The following is a 20,453-nucleotide window of genomic DNA, read 5'->3' as shown; positions in this document are numbered from 1 at the left end:
TACCTGCCAGCAGGCTCCCACTGCCTCATGGGGTCATGGCTGGTGAGGTTCTTCAAACACTTCATTCCACTGGACTCATCCCGTTCTGTCTTCACAAAGTCTGCACGAGAAAGGTTCAGGAAAAAAAACATGTGTGAACCCAGGCGCCAGATGGGTTAGAAATGGCAAAGAGGTATCCTTTTGCAGGTCAAAGCTGGACAGTAAATAGTGGCTACTGGGAGAGGTATTTTCAAGTGAGATTTTTTTCAGTCTTCAAAATCTTTGTGCTCGGCAATTTGTTAATGATGCCTGCCATGGGTCCAGAAGGAGAAGAACAGACACGTATGGCCCAGTTGTTATTCTGTGAAATATTTCTAACTTGTTAGCTCAAGCTAGGGACAAAACAAACATTTCTTGTCAGATTAGAACAAAATGAACACCGCTAAGGCACCCTACAAGAATACCTCACATACAAAGATAATCTGTTTATAGAGACTCCCATCAAGCAGCTTAAAGGGACCCCAACCCCAGCTTTATCTCTTCAACCCACTGTCCTGCTAGAGAAAAGATCTCTTAGAGGGCACAGGGGAGTCACATGCACAGAAGCAGTGGCCCTTGGTGCACTACAGCCTTCCCTGGAATGGGGAGCCCGACTCCCCCATGTTGTGATTTCTACTCTCTAGATTTCCATAATAGGCAAGCAACTACTGTGCCTACCAACGCCTGCTTGGCCCTGGGTGAGCCTTGGCTTAGCCGCTTCTTGAGTTTGTAACCTTCAGCTGGTCACCTAGCCTATCTATCTGTGCCTCAGTTTCTCCATCTGACAAGTAGAGATAACCATAGTTGGCTCACAGGGCAGTTATGAGAGATAAATGGGATGACTTGTTTTCTTCTCATCAAAGACTTCGTCTCACCATGTCACCCAGCCTAGCCTTGAACTCACGATCCTCCTGCCTCAGCCTCCTGAGTGCCAGGATTACAAGTGTGCACCCCTGTCCTACCCAGGAGGCTTTCCAGCCGTGTTCTATTCTAGGGGCACAGATCTCAGACACTTAATAGCTCTGCTGAGAGAAAGCACACGCCTGTCCCTAGTGCAGTGGCCTCTGGGAAGGCTGGGAGGAGGCTGGCCTACCGTAGAGCTTCTCCCTCATCTTGCCCTGGGAGGTCTGGAGCTTAATCTCCCCCCGGAAGTGGCCGGTCATCTCCCCATGGTGGGTAAGAGCCGTGTAGATAGGAAGTTGTGTCTCTGTGGTCTCCAGACGAAGGGCAATGCAACCCTCACCTGGGAAGAGGAGAGACAACATCAGCATGAAAACCTTGGCCTGAGACAGGCATGGAGCATGCTCGGAGACGTAGCTGTAGCACTGGGAGACAGGTCCTTGAAGCAATGGGCCAGGCAGGGATTATGGACAAACCCTTTCGATCAATGCCTTAGCAACTTGGGGCAAATGTCTCAAGCCTCATACGAAAAAGAAGCCTATACAGATCAATGTGGGAAGCAAAATTAAATCCTAGAAAACTCATCGGAGAAACAGTATTAAATGCTAATCTGATGGCTATAGGGAAAGCTTACTTCCCACGGTTTGAAACAATGCAAGAAATAAACAAAACCAGACAAGCAGGTGAGAGCATAGGCCAGCCTAAAACTTCTATACAAGAAGTCTCAAGGGAAAAGGAGACAGCCTGGAGAGCTGACTTGGCACTAGAGAGGGGCTGTTGCTCTGCACCTAGGACTGAGGAGCTTGCTGTGGACACAAGAGAGGCTCTGTGGCACAGGCAGGCAGACTCAGGCTCAAGTCATAGCTCAGCTGATGACTATCTGTGCAACCAGGGTGAGTCACTTGACCTCTAAGAGCCCCAGTTTACCTATTTACTAATTGGGGAACAGAACCTACCTCTTAAGGTCTTACCAAGATTAAATTACATAGTACCTGCAGCTCACTCAGCAAGGTGAAGTGGGAGGTTACTGGTGGTGGCGCCCCGAAATCACAAGGAGCAGGTAACCGACTAGGAAATGTCCCTCTGGCCGTTGAGGGACAGAGGTAAAGGCAGCATCATGGTATGATGGGCAGTGCAGCAGACAGGCTATCTTGGAAGGCGGAGTCACCACCACCCTCAGAGGTTGAAGCTAATGGGCAGGTGAGGTCCCTGGCCTGGGAGGGAGGCTTACCATAGGATTCGTCACTGTCAGAGGACTTAATGCTGATCAGGATGTGCTGGTCCAGTAGATACTCAGGGTCAGAGATAATAGGCTTTAGCTGCGGAGGAGGCACAGGTGGGGACAGGTGGGGACAGGGGACCAGTCTTGATGTTAGAATACACAGGAAAAAGGAACTGAAGGTATTCTTTCAACCAAACTCAGGTTGTGGTTCTCCATGCCCAAGAGAACAGGTGGAGCCCTTTGCTCAGCCAAATGAGGCATCATTTTCCTCCCTGCCTCCACCGCCATCTCCTAAAGTGGGCCGAGCTTCCAGGTCCTTCGTCCATTGCTGCCATTCTTTGCATATTTCGGAGGCCAAGGGAAGGACCAGCAGCCAGGTCTGGCATGACACCTGCAGTCGCATCCTTCCCCTACAGCCCCTTCAAGGTCTAGCAGCTGCAGCAACACAGGCACCATAGGCTGCTCCCCAGCTGGGGAAATGTGTCTCCTCGCCAAAGACCCTCAGTTGGGGCTTGAAGTACCCGGTGATTTGTTAGAGGTGTGACTTGGTGAGTGGCAGGCTGACTTCTGAATGTCAGCACTGGCCCCCAACTTCCTGCAGCTAAAAACTGCTGTTCAGTGATATCAGGGACAGAGCTCGATGGAAGAGTGCTTGCCTAGCATGTGCAAAGGCTCCAGGTTAATCTCAAACACCAAAAGCACAAGTAGGGTAATAATAACCAAAGAGGAACCGAAGGGGAACGGGCATAGTGAGGGCTGGAAACCACCCAGGAATATTGAGGCCACTTATCCGTGATGAAACGTATGCCTTAAATCACTTGACGAGGAAGCCTAAGCTGGCCTCTTTGGCCTTGGTCTGGGATGGCTACGATCTGGGCAGACAGACCTGCTGCAGCTGCGCACTGGCCTGCGTTGCTGCAGCCCTCGGGGCCCCAGGCACATTCCCTTCCTGTATTACCTTGGGAAGTGTCTCTCCAAACCGCACCACAAGCTCTCCTTCACTTCCCTCTTCGTTTTCTCCCTCCTGACTCTTGACAAAACCTGTGAGAGGATAAGAGGCTGGGCTTGCAGGGCCACAGAGCAAGAACCAGACAGAAAAGACCCCGAGGGTCGCCGTCTTCAGACCACGGCACACTGCCTCTCCCTTCTGAAGTCTCTGGGGCCTCCGTACCATTTAGGAGTGAGGCTTTCTGGGGATTCTGTTTTTGCTCCAGGCATGGTCATTTGCCAACACGGCCTAATTATTTTTAGGAAAATCAAAGAGATTCCCCCCCTCCCCCCCCCTTCCTTTTTGACTCTTCTTTGCAATATACGAGGCAACAAAGAAGTCATCACACTGCAGGCAGGAAGATCTGGAGGCATGACAGCTCGTCCCACGCCACTCAAGATAGCAGCCTTTTGAAAATCTAATTTAAGCCTCCTAATATGCTGTTTCCATAGAAATCTATGCAAATGTCTCGATAGTTTATTAAAAACACCCTCACAAAGCCCCTCATCCCTCTTGGAACTGTTTTGACCCTGGCAGCCTAGCTGGGGCTCCCAGGTGTTGTGGTGAAGCGAGCATAACCCCAGGAAAGGCTCGGACGGGTTGAGGGTGCAGAGAGGCCTGAGGGGCAGATCCCAGCTGGCAGCACTCCTGGGCTCTAGAAGCAAGGAGTCCATACGTCTGTTTGCAGAGTTGCTTCCTACCCTGCCCCCTTCACTCTTCAAACCATCCCAGGGAGAACTAGAAAGCATGTGATTCTTTGGCATGGGAGTCTCAGAGATGTTGTATAGAAAGGATCCTTCGTAAACATGGCAGGTGTTCAACATTGCCACCTGAAACGGGACTGGCCATCCCTACCTTGCTTCCAGCCACAGTGAGCCCCACAATCAAAGTGCCATGATATGGAAAAGGCAGGGGCGGAGGTTGGGGGGGGGGGGTCAGGGCAACAGCGAGCAGGCAGTAGCAGCTGTTAAGGCCCTGCCTGATCTCCAGAATTCTGAAGCTTTGCCTGGGGACTCTCACTGAGTAAGAACCCAGCTTGGTGGAAACTGAAATGGGTAAGAGTCTGCCTAGAGAATGTTGAGAGAGAAGCCAGGGCACAGGGCGCAGTGGCTGCCCCTATCTCCAGGACTGAGGCAGTGGAAGAACAGATCACAGGGGTAAGGAAAGGGCCTCATAGCCACTGGGTAGCCCCCTAGGTACCCCACCTGTAGCCTCTGAAGTCCACCCATGAATTCTCATCAGAGAGAGAAAGGAAACTGGGTGAGGGGTCAATGATGAATGAAAAGGTACTTCTGAGAAAGAGTCACCCTAAGGGTAGTTCACGAGCCACTTACTCTCTAAGCAGCTTGAGTGGAACTCCAAGTAGAACTTAGTCTGAGACTTAGTCTTCAGTGTGGCGTAGCAGGCAAGGAACTCGATCTGCCCTTGGCTGTCCACAGTGCCAGGACCTGGAGCAGAGGAGACCAGGGATTTAGCTGCACGCTGTCCTTAGAGATGAAGGTTCCTCCCAGCGGCTTCTTTCCTCTGTGTGTCCACCCACCATGCTGGGTTCCCTCTAAGGGCCCAGGGATGTGGGGAGTGTCCAGGAGGAAGGAGAGATTTTCCTTAAAGTAAAAGCTTCATGATTCACCTCCCAAGCTTAGCATCCCTGATGATGGCCACAGCCTCTCTGATCTGTCCCAGGCTGGCCACAGAGGGTGCAGCGCAGAAGAGTAAAGACAGCAGGGACCCAAGAGCTGAGCTCAGTTTTGCTAACAAACCTGTGTGGCCTCAGGCAACCACCTCAACCTCACTTTGTAGTCTCCCAAGTAATTCATCCATTCCTCCACCCCTTCTCCTTTTCTAGGTAGTCCAGGCTTGCCTGGAATTCCTAGAATTTATTATGTAGCCAAGGATGATCCTCCTGCATCAAGCTCTCAAGTCCTCAATAGCCAGGGTTAAAGGCATGAGCCAGCACACCCAGATTGCCCCACTAGTTCTGAGAGAGTTCATACAGAGACTCAGAGGCTCAACAGATCTGCTGTTCTAAGTCCACAGCTAAGGAGACCTGCCCTTACTGTCACAGGCACAGTTATGACTCAGCTAACAGGCTTAAAACTGTGTTGCTTTCCATGGCATTTTTGTAAGCATCGTCGAACTGGTTTTTATCGTTGTTTTTGTTTTGTAAGACAAGGTCTTATGTGCCCCCAAACTGGTCTCAAAGTCTATGTAGTTAAGAACCACACTGAATTTCTGAGCCTGCTGCCTCTGCTTCCTAAGTGCTGGGACTAAAGGTGTGTGCCACCACCCTGGTCTTGAACTGTTTTAAAGCAAATGTTCAGTCTGTCCATATAAATGCTAAGCCACTCAAAAGCAACCTCCTCCTCCATGCTGGTCAAACTTCCTTCTTTCCTTTCTTCTAAACCCCACAGCACCTTGGCCAGATCCTGCTTAGATAAATGTTCCACCAGAGCTCAACACTGGTGACCGGTATTTTCAAGCATCTGCTATGGACTGAGTTGCAGCAAAAGGAAACCAAGCCAGACACAGCTGGAAGGTCACGGGGGCTACTCTACCAAGTTTGTACAACTCAGAGAGAGGGGAGATGGGTGCAAGCCAGGAGGAGGTAGAGCCCAAAGGCTAGCAAGGCGGTAGAACAAATTGGCCAGATGTAGGAAGGAGACAAAACAGGTGTGAAGATTTGAGTGGAGAAGGGAGGTCACACCAGACTCAGAGAAGTTTGACCCAACAGCAGGGAGAAGGGCATTCAAGGAAGACAGTGGCCCAGCTTCATCTATGTCCCTCAGTACAGCGGGGCACAGAATGAGACAGCTTTTTTTGTCTGTGTTTGGGTTTGCCTCACACTCGGGATCCCTAGGTCAGTTAAGTTATCTGTTGCATAGAAGCAAGGAGTGGGCAGAGGGGAGGATGACATGACTTCCTGGTCACATAAGACAGCACTGGATGGACGGGCACACCAGTCCTGCTGTGATAAGGGTAGCCCAGCAATCAGGGCTTGGCTGGGCAATTTAAAAGCATAGCCTGCACCTGTAAGCCTGAGTTTATTCCTATTTCCCAGGATTCATTCACCCGCATTCCACCTCCACGGTTTTCACCATCTCAACCTACTATGCGGCCACAGGATTAGTATCCTCTTTAATTAGAGCCAGTTTTTAAACTTAGATGGAATTAAATAAAATATGCCACCACTGGGGGAAACTTGAAGTACTTGCTTATCCAGAAGAGACATATTTAAAACACACGAAAGCGCATTTATCATGAATAAATGTTCATCTGTGTTTCCACAGCCCAGAACATTCTTTGGTATTAGAGAGCCCATACCTTGGTAAACACTGATTTATGACCTCCACCCCCCACCCCTTTAACTACACCAAAATGAGTTTCAAAAGAAGGTTTTCTGGGCTGAAATTGTGATGTGGCCTGAATATGAAGAGAGCATGTATGTACACCGCGGGCCTGTGGGAGGGAAAACATGGGCCTATATCTAACATGGTAGCTACAAGCAGAAGATAAATGCCCTAGGCCCCTTGTCTTTGAGGAAAACAAAAAACAAAAACCAAAAATACAAAAGAAAACAAAAAAGCTGATGCTGCCTGCTGCTTACCATTCTTGGAGACAAATTGTGATGTGACTCCCGCTTCAAATGTGGCAAAGACAGGGCTGTGGTCGCTCGTCATGATGTCACTGGTGCTGCCTGAAAGGTAGGGAGAGGCATGTCTAAGCAGGGATGGAGAAGACCTGCTGGCAAAGGCGGATGGCAAACCCACAGCAGGGACAGGACAAGCTGGGACCTAAAGTTGGGGACCCTCAACGGTGCCTTAACCTGCCTCCTGGATCAGGAGTGATCACTGTCACTCTTGCTGATAGCCAGCCAACCCCAGATCTGATCAAATACCTCCTGTGTGTCCAACTGACACCAAACAGCACAAAGGAGCTGTCCAAATTCAGTTCAGCCCCGAGGTCTGTGAGCAGAGGACTCAGTATTTTAAGAACTGGGATTTAGGGCATTTGTTATGCAGCAAGAGATAGCTGATACCCCCATTAGCTCCCAGGCTCCCCGGACCCCTTTTCTTGCATTCTAGATATGCATTCTCTTTTATTTTTCCAATGTCTTGGTCTCCTCTGCCTCCAACTCCTTAAACCCTTCTACTGTGTCCTATGCTCAAAAAAAATTAACAAAATATGTCTTCGGCCTTCCATGGAAGATGGCACAGCCTTGGGTGTGAGGCTGATTTTCCTCTTTGCTTCTCATACACTGGGAAATGTGTAGGATGTATGCCTTCCTCAATCCTAATGGCCACTTCCAGACCCATCTTCTTCCCAGTTCCTAAAACCTTTACTGTGGGGGCAGTCCTGAAGGCCAAGGCTAGGCTCGGAAGAGAAAGTCAGTTCTATGAGCCTCCGCCATCACTTAGCCCTGTGCGGAAGCAGCTGATTGATGGAGATAGTGGCAGGATATTCTAAGACAGAAATTGAGAGACTCCTCAGGGCTACAGGATTTGGGGAGCAGGTATCCATAAGATTCACTCTGTGTAGTGCTGGGAAGAGGGTCACATGATGGGGTGGCGGCAGACAAGCAGAAACACTCAGGGAGGCGTCTGGGTGGAGGATGGGAAATGGGTACTTTCTGGTGTTTTTTGTTTGTTTTGTTTTGTTTGGCTGTTTTGAGCAGTACTAGGGATGGAAGCCTTATGCATGGCAGGAAAATACTGTACCCCTGAGCTGTATATAGCTCCTGCCCCCACTTTCAGGTTCTGATAGCACAGCAGTGCCTTTGCTGAGGCTACGAATAGGAGAGATGCTGCTGTGCCACGTGGCTAAAGGTGATGCATGAAGGTCATCTAGTGCGGTCACTTCCAGAAGATGGAGCTCCAGAGCAGGAGGAAGGGCGCTGTAACACATGTGCTAAACCATCCCATGGCAGCAGCAGACATGTACACTTGAGGGGGAACAGAAACCACCTTCATCTGTGGGATCAGACTTACATAGTCTCCAGAGAGGGTGGGACCATAAGGTACTGCTAAGTCAGTGGCAAAAGTCCCTGAGCCCACTTCCTTATTCTGAGGGGTGGGTATATATGAGGGCTCCTCTGGACAGGTATGGGTCATGAACTGCCCGTGAGACATCTCTGGCTTGCGTACTGTGGGATAAGGGTTGAGTGCCATTGCCTAGGACTTAAGTGATTTGTTTTTAAGATTTCTTTTCATCTTCTAAGGTGTGTGTGTGTGTGTGTGTGTGTGTGTGTGTGTGTGTATGTGCGTGCTCACACACATGCATGTACAGATGCCTCTGGAGGCTACAAGATGGAGTTGGATCTCTTGGAGCTGATGTTACAGTAGTTGTGAGCCACTCTGTGAAGGTGCTTGTAAGCCAACTCAAGCCCTCTGGAAAATCAGCAAGTGCTCTTAATTGCCGAGCCATATCTCCAGCTGGGGTTCACAGTGAAGTAGTCATAGGCTTCCCCAAATATGCTTAATGGTATGTATTTGCCTGAACCATGTGAATGCCTGGTAGTTACCTTATTTATTTATTTATTTATTTTTTGCTTTTCAAGGCAAGGTCTCTCTGTATAGCCTTGGCTTTCCTGGACTCCCTTTGTAGACCAGGCTGGCCTCAAACTCACAGCGATCTGCCTGCCTCTGCCTTCAGAGTGCTGGGATTAAAGGCGTGCAGCACCACACCTGGCCTTAGTTACCTGTTTTCTATCTGCTAAAATATCATTTTATATGGCTCAAACTCAATATGGTTCTTTTTTAAAGAATAGTACCAAAAGGTCCTATTTGTGATATTAGCAGGGGTAGGGGAGGTGAGGGGTCGGGGGTGAGGGGTGGGAGGTGAGGGGTGGGAGGAGATGACTATTCAACAATCATACCCATCTGTGAACTCTGCAAGCACTGTAACAACTGGCCTGGTAAGATATGCCCACTGGTTCAATGGGGGTACAAATATGGGAGTAACCAATCACTTTTCTGATTGACCCCAAGTGACTCCACCTCACAAATCAGAACTCAATGCCTGTTACTGTTATTTGGGCCAAAAATCCGTGATTGGCAGGGCCATAGGCTTTAGGGGAACCGACTACTATGGTCTGTTATATTAACAGAGTGTTCTGTTGTCCTATAAGTTATTGCCTTTATGCCCTTAGATTAGCACATCTCTTAGCCCTCACTGGAGAAGCTTCTTTTTGTAGTAGATGGTGATTAGAATCCCAGCACAGATGGGAGACCAAGCCAACCAACATCCCAGCATGGATGGGAGAAGGGCTCATGAAGTCCCACCCCTAGCTAAGCAGCTAATGGCAACTGATGGCTACTGTGGGAAGGACAAGATCTTTTCTTCAGGGGTTTGGTTCCCAAAACAAAAAACCCATGTTTCAGTAGGTGCTCCTACACCCAACACATACTGACAGCACTAAGTGGACTGAGTGGGTTTTGTTTTGTTTTGTTTTGTTTAAAGAGTACATGAAATTGGGAGGGTAGACTGCGTGGAGGGATGAGAGAGGAACTGGAGGACTTGACCAGAATACATATAATTGTATTAAATTCTCAATTAAAAGAAAAAAAAAGCTGCTGTTAAAAGTGCTTTATAAGGTCAGAAGGTGGTGGTGCACACTTTTAAAGCCAGCATTCAGGAGGCAGAGGCAGAGGCAGGCTAATGTCTGAATTCAAGGCCGATCTGGTCTACAGAGCTAGTTCTAGGACAGTCAAGGCTACGCAGGGAAACCCTGTCTTGAAAAAGAAACAAGCAAACAAATAAACGTAAATAAATAAAACAAAAAGAAAACAAAAGAAGAAAAGAAAAAAGTGCTTTATAATTCAAATGTCTCTCTGAGCAGGGCTATTTATTGCATTGCAGTCCAAGGGGGACAGGGATACACCAACTCTTTCAGGACCCTTGATTAGGACTCTAAGGGGGTCTCTCATTTTACAGACAAGCACACGGAATCCCCTCGGCTTGCCACTGTCCTCAGAACGCAAAGCCTGCTCTCCATTCCTCCAGTGTTTCACTCACCATAGGACTGACAGACCACATGCACCAGGGGATAAGACTTCCACAGGACCCGGTCGCACCAGGATGGCAGGTTGTACTTCATCTGCAACGCAATGTGACAGTTTTATGGCATGCATGCCGCCTCCACTGTTTTCAGTAAAGGCAAAACCACAATATTGTTGTTGACTTTTTATAGCATTTCCCCTCAGGCAGCTTTTTTTTTTTGAGACAGGGTTTCTCTGTGTTAGTCCTGGCTGTCCTGAACTCACTCTGTAGACCAAGCTGGCCTTGAACTCACAGCGATCCGCCTGCTTCTGCCTCCCGAGTGCTGGGATTAAAGGCACACCACCACCACCACGCCTGGCTCCCTCGGGTAGCTTTAAACTATCTAAAATATATTTTATTTATTTACGGGTGTGAGTGTTTTGCCTGCACATACTTACATATGCCACATGTGTGCAGCAGTGTCCACCGAGGCCAGAAAAGGGTGTTGAATACCCGCCCCCTGGTGTTGGAGTTACAGTCGGTTGTGAGCAGCCATGGAGGTGCTGAAAACTGAACCCAGGTCCTCTGCAAGGTCAGCCAGTGCTTTTAATGACTGAGCCATCTCCCAGCCCCTTACACTGTTTTATAAATGCTTCTTCTTAGGGTAGCATGCATAACGATGGGTTTCATCATGACATTTTCATATGTGTACCACAGTACTTTGCCAGTATTCACCCCTCAGTACCCTCTCCCCATCTCTTCTGGCTCCCTCCTTCTTTCCCTTACATGGTCTTCTTTCTGCTTTCATGGCATATATGTTGTATGTCTGTGTTATATGTAAATGATATAGAAATATTTTTATATTTATAGATAGAAATAAGAATATGTGCTTAAATCTTAAATTCTTCATATGAGAGAAAATATGAGATTTCTATTTCTGAGTTTGGCTTATTTTAATTAAGCTTTAAACTCCCCAACTCTTTAAACTCTGCTTTGGGCTCTACACTTTCAGATGTGAGTTCACCTTGCACCTAGACCCCTCTCCTCCTTCCTGCTAGAACCCACCCTGCATTTCACTCCACTTTTCCCTTCTCACTGCTCCTGGGTCTCTTGGCCCTGGGTCGAGACAGTGCCTAGATCTCATCCAGAGAGAGAGAGAGCTCTGAGCTTTCCCTCTGCCTCCTCAGCTTCAGCAGTGATCAGCGCCCACCAACTGGTACTGCTTCTCCTTGGACTTGTCTTGGGCTGATGGTCCTAGCCTTGGACCCCATGAAAAGTGGCCAGGGTCAGAGCTTGCTCTGTCTATGGGTCCTTCAACTGACGACCCACTTGTCTTCTCTCTCCTCCTATGAACAGCTGGGGCCAACTTTCGTTCAGTTCTGGCCTCTCGTCACCTAGGAGAGTTTCTAACTCAAGAGAGTGCCCATTCTTGGCCATCAGTAACTCTTTGAATAAATGAGTATTTTATTGCATCTTTCCCCAGAGTGGCTTTGTTAATATATGAATTAGTCGTGCTGTGATCAGCTTGGTTCAGCCTGTAGCTTTACCTACAGAGAAAACTATAATGTTCTGAACTTCTTACAGATGTGGCTAAGTCCCACAGTGAAGAAACCAGTTTTGCTGGTGGTGTTTTAAAGTCTAGCCATTGTAGCCCAAGCTGGTCTTGAACCTATGACTCTTTCACCTAAGCCTCCCAGGTACTTGGATTACAAGTATGCACCACCATACTCAGAAGCATGGAAACCTGTTTAATCTTGGCTAACAGATTTCTTTTTTATGGTGGTGGGGCTTCGTTTTGGTCTTTTAAAGTCAGCTGTACAGGGCTGAAGGGATGGCTCAGTGGCTAAAAGCTCTCTGGTTGTTCTTGCAGAAGGCTCTGGGTTTGGTTCCCAGCACTTACATGGTACCTCACCACATCTGTGACCCCTCCTCCAGGGGATCTGACATCCTCTTCTGTCTTCTGTGGGCACTGCATGCATGTGATACACAGCTGTTCACGCAGGCAAAACCACCCATACACATAAAATAAAAATACATAAATCCCTAAAGTTAGTCTTAGTAGGAGCCAATCATAGTGGTGCACGCCTGTAGTCCCAGCACTCGGAATGCAGAGGCAGGTGGGTCTCTGTGAGTTTGAGGTTAGTTTGGTTTACAAACCAAGTCCAGGACTCTGTTACACAGAGAAACCCTGTCTCGAAAAACCAAAACAGAAACAATGCTTTAAAATTCTCCCAGGATCTTAGAATAGGGACAGTATTAATTCAGCTTTTTTTCCCTCTCAAGACAAGGTTTCTCTGTGTAGCCATGACTATCTTGGAACTTGTTCTGTAGACCAGGCTGGCCTTGAACTCACAGAGATCTGCCTGCCTCTGTCTCCCAAGTGCTGGGATTAAAGGTGTATGCCACCACTGCCTGGCCTAATTCAGATTTCTCTTTCTTTCTTTCTTTCTTTCTTTCTTTCTTTCTTTCTTAAATGTGCAAGTTGGTGGCAGTTTTAGCACCAAGATTTGTGTCAGTATGTGAAAGTTTTTTCTTTTTCTTTTTCGGAGACAGCCTGATGCAGGCCAGACTGGCCTCACACTCACTATGCAGTCAAGGATGGCCTTGAACTCCTGATCCTCCTGCTTCCTGCTTCCATCTCCTGAGCATTGGGATTAGAGATGCCATAGGGAGATGGGATCCAGAGCTCTGTGCTCACTACTGACTGAGTTACATCCCCAGGCCCCGCGGGCACATTCTAACTTTTGTTTTTGCTGTTGCCTGGTGATGGAGGATGCTTCCTACTTTCTAGGAGCCACCATGGAATGGTGAGTTGGGCAAAAGGAGGTGGGACGGGGGGCGGGGGGGGGGGGCGGAAGGGAGGGGGGGGAAGGAGACCTGCTTCCGGGAGTACTCACCCCTGACGCTTTATGCTTTATGTAGGTGTACTTGTCCCGGGTCAATCTTTCGAATCGGTAGGTGGGCGCGAAGGTGATCTCCTCCTCCTCTGAAACAGACACGTGGCCCTCAGTTTGGCTTTCCTAACACCTCCAGCTCCTTCCTCCGCAGATATAGCCCTTCCCCTTGGTCGGGACATTCAGGCAGAGAGAGAGAGAGAGAGAGAGAGGATGCTGGGAAAGGATGCAAAGGAGAGCCAGTGTGTCCTCACCGAAGTGCAGGAAGACCTTCTGGTCCTTTCTCTCCAGGAGCAGTTGGTCATGGGCCAGCAGATCTGAGTACTGCTGCTTCTTTATCTTCTGGACGATGGTCTCTGCCTCCTGCAATGAGGACACGCCCCCATCAGACCCCTCGCTCCTCCCCGCACGACACCCACTGACCACACCCACCAGGACCCGAGTCCCAGCAGTCTGGGTTGCAGTTTCCTAGTGCTCAGTCACTTCATATGGCCAAGGAAAGCCTGGAAGGGCTGTATCATCACCGTAGCTAGCTCTAGGCTGGCCCACATTTGCATGTGGATCTGCTGGTTTTCTTGCACACTGGCTTTTAAGCCCCATTGTCAGTAATACTTCATGAGACGGGTAGTATGTCTCCTTTGCTTTCTCTGTCTCTTTCTGTGGGAACAAGGACATCCAGCTGTAAATCCACCAGTGCGAGGGAATTCCTGGCTCTGAGGGGTCTGAGCATCACTCTCCTTGAGGCCCACGCATCCTAATGACAAGACTTGGTACCACACTGCAGGGTAAGAGGGAGTGCTGGCCTTGGGGTCCAGCTGTCCTCTCTCCTGTCTACCTCTCTGTGACTGGACCAGCTCTGGCTTCCTACCCAGGTGGGTGTGGAGCTGTGGCTGGCCTTCCCCAGGAGGGTCGGGGTGAACTCTTCCCGTGCTCCTATCTGCTTGCTTATTCCCAGGGAAGTCAGATGCCACCCTCTCTAGTGGGGAAGGTATGGTGAGCTGGTATGGTGATGCTCACGTAGTCTACAGAGCTCTAATGGTGGCTGGAGGCCCAGAGGTGGCTGAAGGACATGGAGTCATACGGAAAACTGCCTGAGCTAAAGGGACACCTGAGGTTCAACCTCAACTGTGATTGATGTATAACTAACTTCCTCTCAGCGGTTTTCCTAGCCTCTTTATGTGCACGACTGTAAAACAGGGTCAGCTCCTGCTGTGTTCCCTTTGTCCCTCACAGGACCAGAGTGTGGGAATTGATTAAAGTCCTTCAGTGGGAGTGAAACAAGCTGCTAACTCTGGTTCCTAGACAGAAGGGCACTCACTGTTCCACCCCACGCTGTCTCCTGTTTCAACTTCCATGAACGTGAAAAACAACTGCGTGGGTTCTAGACTCATCCTGTGGCCACGTCTATTGATCCCCTTCCTGGAGGCAGGAAAGCAATGCCTCAGATCCATTAGTGAGCCCATTATTTGTTGAGATAAGTCAGCTGGTGGCCTCAGATGCCTGTGCTTCCTAACCAAGCCCAGCTGTTGCTGGCTGGCTGGCAGTTTGGAGAGACACTGACAATGAGGAGCAGGTGGCCATAGAAGTCCTGGGGGCAAAGTAGACACAAACAGAAGGGAACTCTCTCTCTCTCTCTCTCTCTCTCTCTCTCTCTCTCTCTCTCTCTCTCCCTCTCTCTCTCTCTCTCTATATATATATATGTATATATATATATACACATATATATATACATATATATATATATATATATATATATATATATATATATATATGTCAGAGGCTCCATGACAGCAGCTGCATTGAGTCCCAGAGAGGACCTGCTGCCTTAGCCGGGTTCTCAGGGTTCAGAGCTCTTCGATCCGTCCACAGCTAACCCTACAGCTCTACCCAAGCTGGAGTCTCCTTACCCAGGTGGGCAGCTCCACACGGTAGTTGAGATCCCCAAGCCAGAAGAGGTGGGTAAAGCGGTGAGTGATGTTAAACGGGCTTAGCTTCTTGTCCCCCAGGGCCAGGAACCGCAGGATGTTCATATAGTTCTGATTTCGCCTAGTTCAGGGAAACAAGGGCCACACCTAGCACGTCTAGCGCAGGGCATTGTCCTCACTCTGCCATGGAAGGAAGTCAGAGGTGACATGTGGGAAACAGAGACTTAGAGGGACTGCAGCTCTGTCTCAGTGGGCGTCTGAGCATGCCTGGGAGACCCAGTTGGAAGTATAGAGTCTAGATCCTAAGCAGGAATCTATCCATCAGGAAATAGGATCAGTGAATGGGCCACAGTGATCATGACAGGGCCACATGCAGACAAAATGGGCTTTGAGCTATAGGATGCTTCTTGGGAGTATTTTCCTGTAGAAATGGACCTGGCTTAAGGGGTCTAGTAGGTTAATGACATAAATGTCTTCTGTCCTCCAGGCAAGAGTCACACACACACACACACCTGAGGTCTCTACTGTGCTACTGTGTCTTTGCTAAGACAACAGAGGTCCAGAAGGGCTGAGGTGAAGGCTGGGCAAGCCATCAGGGTGTGTGGAGGGCTAGGGTTATTGGGTGCTAGTAACTAGCTGGTAAACCCATTACCTGAGTTTTTTTTCACTTCCAGAAGTCAGGTGGCTGTTGACAAACCCCAAGGAGGTCCCATTGAACATGAAGGAAACCCCCACAGCTCCCTTATTTCCTAAGGGAGGAAGAAAGAAGCAGAATGTCAACCAGGTGGGCTTGTCAAGGGGTTGGAAGCTGAGGTGAGGTAAAGGGCAGCCGATGCTGTGAACAAGAGTAAGAGAAGCAGGCACGTAAAGTAGACAGGTCAGCCGGGACGGGACATGCCAGTGACAGGCAGATGGCAGCAGCCCATGTGGTTTTCTAATTAGGACAGGGGAGGGAAGGTACTGCCATCCATTTCTGGGTATGGGGATGTTGGGGACTGTGGTACTGAGTATTTAGAGACAGGGAGGATCAGAACAGCCTGGAGCCTTGGGATTTGGGAGGTGCTTCCTTCTTCCAGCTGAGTAAATTGACTGTCCATTCAGGATCCACTCCTGTAGGATCAAAACCCTTCATTCCAATCACACACACACACACACACACACACACACACACACACACACACACACACATGTGCATGCACACGTAAGAGTGTACACGCCCAGCCAGGCATGGTGGCACACGTCTTTAATGCCAGCACTTGGGAGGCAGAGGCAAGTGGATGGCTGTGAGTTCAAGGCCAGCCTGGTCTGCAAAGAGAATCCAGGACAGCCAAGGCTAACACAGAGAGACTCTGTCTCGAAAAATAAACAACAAACAAACAAACAAACAAGAGTGTACATGCCCACACCTTGCTAATTATTTATTATTTATACAGTATTCTGCCTGCATGTGTGCCTGCAGGCCAGAAGAGGGCACCAGAACTCATTATAGATGGCTGTGAGCCAGCATGTGGTTGCTGGGAATTGAACTCAGAACTCTGAACAGTCAGTGTTCTTAACCTCTGAGCCATCTCTCCAGCTCCACCTTGTTGATTTTTTAAAAACCATACTAGTGGTTCTTAAAGTGTGTTCCCCAGGCCAGCAGAGCAGCCTCAGAGAATCCACCTGGGAGGCAAACACTAGACAACTGAGTCAGAGATTCTAGACCTCAGAAACAGGTGCTTCACGCACACTGGAAGGCAAGGGGTGGTAGACACAGGCCCATCACCAACCAAAATCGCATGCATGTTTTGGGGGTGTGGTAGGGAGATGATCTGTTTTCTTCTCCTTTAGCGCTGGGGACCTAAGCCAGGGCCTTGCATATACCAGGCAAGCACTCTACCACTAGGTTCTGAAAGAAGGGTTGGGATCCAGGGCCAGCACTAGAGCAAGGCCTGGTTAAAAACATGCAGTTATAATTTTTTTTTTTTAATTTGAGACAGGGTTTCTCTTATAGTCCTGGCTGTCCTCGACTCACTTTGTAGATCTGGCTGACCTTGAACTCACAGGCCTCTGCCTCCTAAGTGCTGGAATTACAGGCATGCGCCACCACATCTGGCATAATTTTTTTTAAATTTCATGTGCATTGGTGTTTTACCTGCATTTATGTCTGTATGAGGGTGTCAGATCCTCTGGAACTGGAGTTACAAACAGGTGTAAGCTACCCTGTGCATGCTGGAATTGAACCCTGGGTCCTCTGGAAGAGCAGCCATGCTCTTAACCACTGAGCTGTCTCTCCAGTCCCCACAGTTGTAATTTTTAATGAGACATTTGAACAAATTATGTGCAGAAGCCAGTGAGAGGAGCAGGAAGCCCAGGGAGGGAAGAAATCCAAGCAGGGGAGTTCTGTGGGAGACAGAACTCAGTCTAACCCCATGTTGCTATTGTGGCCGGCAAGAGAGGACAAGTGAGTACAGACATGGGCGGAAAAGCAGAGTTTCTCAAATGAAGCAATCTTGTGTCCTTTTTTTTTTTTTTTTTTTTTCTTGGACCCTGTCCTGTCCCCAAAGTCAAAGTCCAGAAACTGCTAGCCTGGTTGTGACAGAATTCATGTATATTCTAGTGTTTGTACTCACATATATACACTGGGACACTCCCATCCACACAGCCACATGTTCAGAAAAACAGATTTTTACAGGCTCACATAAAAGACACAGAGACATCTCTCCATGCTCAGAGATTAACAGCACTGCCTACTCTTCCAAAAGTCGTGAGTTCAACTCCTGACAACCACACGGTGGCCCACAACCATCTATAATGAAATCCGTTGCCCTCTTCTGGCATGCAGGTATTACATGCAGGCAGAACACTGTATACATAATAAATAAATAAACTTAAAAAAAGACATAGACACATATATACCCACAATTCCAAATATCTAGATACATAGGGCATGCTCCCATGAACTCACACATACATGCACATTTAAATATACACACAAACATGTCCAATGTCACCTTGCCCACCTTACCACTCATGCACATACTCACACCCTGACACACAGGCTTGCACACCCACAGAGGCCACATTTGCAGGTGTGGACTCTGCTCTCCCACATATGCAGCCTGCCCACTCTCATCTCTTTTTCTTGCACCAACCCACTCAGCATTGGCTAGTTTCCATTTCCTACAGCGCACGTTGGGCTCTCTTGGGCCAACAGCCTCTAGACTATGGTTAACCCCAGCCTGATCACAGCCACCTCATGCATCTCCTCTGTTGATTGTGGTAACTTTCAGGTGACAGTAACAGAGGGGCAGTTGTATATGGCTCGTGAAGCCTAAAAAAGTCACAGTTTCCATTTGAAGTTTGCCAACCTCTATTCTAGGTTCTTACTACTCAAAGTGGGGTCCCCAGACGGGCTGCCACTAGTGTCACCTGAAAATGTATCAGAATGACACCGGAAACCACTCGAGACTTACTGAGACAGAGCCCACATTTTAGCCAGTTCCCCAGGGCTGGTCTAGACCCTGGATGAGTTTCTGCAGGGGGAAACATCTGGATTTGCTAAAGACTAATGGATCCCAGGACCAGCTCTCAGGGTTTAATCTGGGGACATTGGCCAGGAGAAGGAAGAGGTGGAGCATGCGTGGTTATGAGGCTCCCCTCCATGCTCACCGAGGGTGTTGGCGATGCCTGTCTTCACGTTGTCGGTGCAGATGTGGCTGATCCGATTCTCATGGTCTGGCTTGGCAAGCACCACTATGCGGATATTCCAGAGTGTGTGGATGGCGACCTGGTGGTGGCGGTAGTGGGAGATGATGTTGCAACACCAGGCGGAGGTGCAGTGTTGGAACCCCAAGCATCCCAAAGGAATCCACCTCCATCCGCCCCCCGGGGGTAAGACGCCCTGCCTATACTCTGTAATCTCTAGCTTTCGGGGGGGGGGGGGACTTCTAACAATGCCTAGGAATGAGACAAAGCACCTCAGAGATGAGACCTGGGGCTGAAGATGCTTCCAGGAAGTAAATATTATCCTTTAACGCAGCGGGGAAGGTGGAGGACCCGAATGCCATCAACTTCTGAGGATGACACCTTGGACTCATATCTCTGGCTCTGAAAGTGGGGGGACCACCGAGCTCCTGTCCATCTTTGGACGTATCCTGTCTGACTTCTGAGATGCTCCGAAAAGGACACTGTCTCCCCACCCTGGGCCTGGCCAGCTGCTCACTGTTTTAAATGTCATGCTGGTGACTTCTTGCAGGGAGTTCCTGAGTATCTCCAGCCACTCCTTCTCTCCAAGGGGGTCCTCCTGGGTGCCAATCACGTAGATGTCATGGGGGATGTAGTCAGCAGAGTCATCCCGTGTCTTTCCCTGCCCCTTGGAGAGAAACCAGGACGTGATCTTCTTGGGAGGGGGTGCGTTACCTTCAACAGCAAAACCCAACACCAAGTGAGTCAAAGGCATGTCAGGTCAAGGGCATCAGGGGGGATTCAAAACAGGGGAAGAGGAGGATCACATAATTACAAAAACCACTGAGGCAAATGCCGCGATGAAGCACTCAGTGCTGACACCACTGTTCATGTCAGCTATGATCAGGGCTTCATGAGATCTTGTTGTAAAGATAACTTCACATTTCATAGAATGGAAACACTGGGAGCTTCCTCTATGGAACCCTGCTGTAACTGAACAGGTTGTCAAGCATGTCGTAGGCTCTAGGGTGGCAGTAAGACCTGAGATGAGGCCCCGTCACCCAGGAGTTTACAATTCCAATGGTGTGTGACGTGTCCTGGACGGAGGCCTCTATCCTACTGGCAGGAAACACCAAAGGCTTCCTGGAAGCAAGTTATGCTCAGCTAAGAACTGAGACGGAGAGGTGCTCCAGAGAAACAGCAGGAGCCGGCAGCGTTCCTTCGCCTCTGTTTTTGAAAAATGAATGAAAGATGCTCCTTCAAGGCATGATGGGAGATCTACTTCTGGAGATGCACTAAGGACAAGTAGATGTTCTCCCCATACCCCCAAGGAGGTCTCTTGGCCAACAGGCAGACAAGAAGGTAAGAATCCAAATAGTAAACACTACTAAACTCTGCTCCCCAGGGCTCTCAGTGGCCCACGTGTGAAGACCTTCCCACCCTGCTATGTACAGCAGGGCTCGAGCTTGTTGCACCCGTGACTTCTGCTGGAAGGGTGCTCCCGCCCAGCACCGTGGGATGACCCCACCATGTCCAACCAAAAGGACTCTCTACAGACATTCAAGAAAACTAGAAAGGTCCTTGTGCCACATGAACGAACCCCTGAGGGCGAGAGCCTAAGGAGTTAATAATAGACTAAGATACTTGTTACATTTGAATTTCTTATGGATGGGTGATTTTTAGAATAAGTATGCCCCACGCAATAGTTATTTGACTGAGAGATTCAGATTTAACTGTATATCTTCTAACTATTTAATTCTAGCTCAGTATTTACATCAAAACATTATTTAGTATAACTGGCAATTAGTATAGTGTAATATTTAGTATAATAATATATGACAATATATTATTGTTTATGATATGTA

General features: G+C 48.8%; 1 protein-coding gene across 1 annotated transcript in view; it reads right to left on the bottom strand.

Moving 5' to 3' along the window:
* The window catches only part of INPP5D (inositol polyphosphate-5-phosphatase D), a 112,813-nt gene that overhangs the window by 7,828 nt on the left and 84,532 nt on the right, over positions 1-20,453 (bottom strand). Inside the window, exons 12-24 of the mRNA XM_084780466.1 lie at positions 19,127-19,323; positions 18,574-18,691; positions 15,575-15,671; positions 14,905-15,043; positions 13,252-13,360; positions 13,001-13,089; positions 10,140-10,221; positions 6,733-6,822; positions 4,463-4,576; positions 3,099-3,181; positions 2,150-2,237; positions 1,112-1,261; positions 4-100 (exon numbers count right to left, since the gene is read on the bottom strand). Of these exons, the coding sequence (XP_084636592.1) occupies positions 4-100; positions 1,112-1,261; positions 2,150-2,237; positions 3,099-3,181; positions 4,463-4,576; positions 6,733-6,822; positions 10,140-10,221; positions 13,001-13,089; positions 13,252-13,360; positions 14,905-15,043; positions 15,575-15,671; positions 18,574-18,691; positions 19,127-19,323 (1,453 nt within the window). The remainder of the gene's footprint in view (positions 1-3; positions 101-1,111; positions 1,262-2,149; positions 2,238-3,098; positions 3,182-4,462; positions 4,577-6,732; positions 6,823-10,139; positions 10,222-13,000; positions 13,090-13,251; positions 13,361-14,904; positions 15,044-15,574; positions 15,672-18,573; positions 18,692-19,126; positions 19,324-20,453) is intronic.

Source organism: Acomys minous (assembly GCF_964271855.1).
Source record: "Acomys minous genome assembly, chromosome: 4".
In the NCBI taxonomy this organism is placed as follows: domain Eukaryota; kingdom Metazoa; phylum Chordata; class Mammalia; order Rodentia; family Muridae; genus Acomys; species Acomys minous.
Note: the sequence above shows the minus strand (reverse complement) of the source record. Positions and strands in the feature narration are given on the sequence as shown.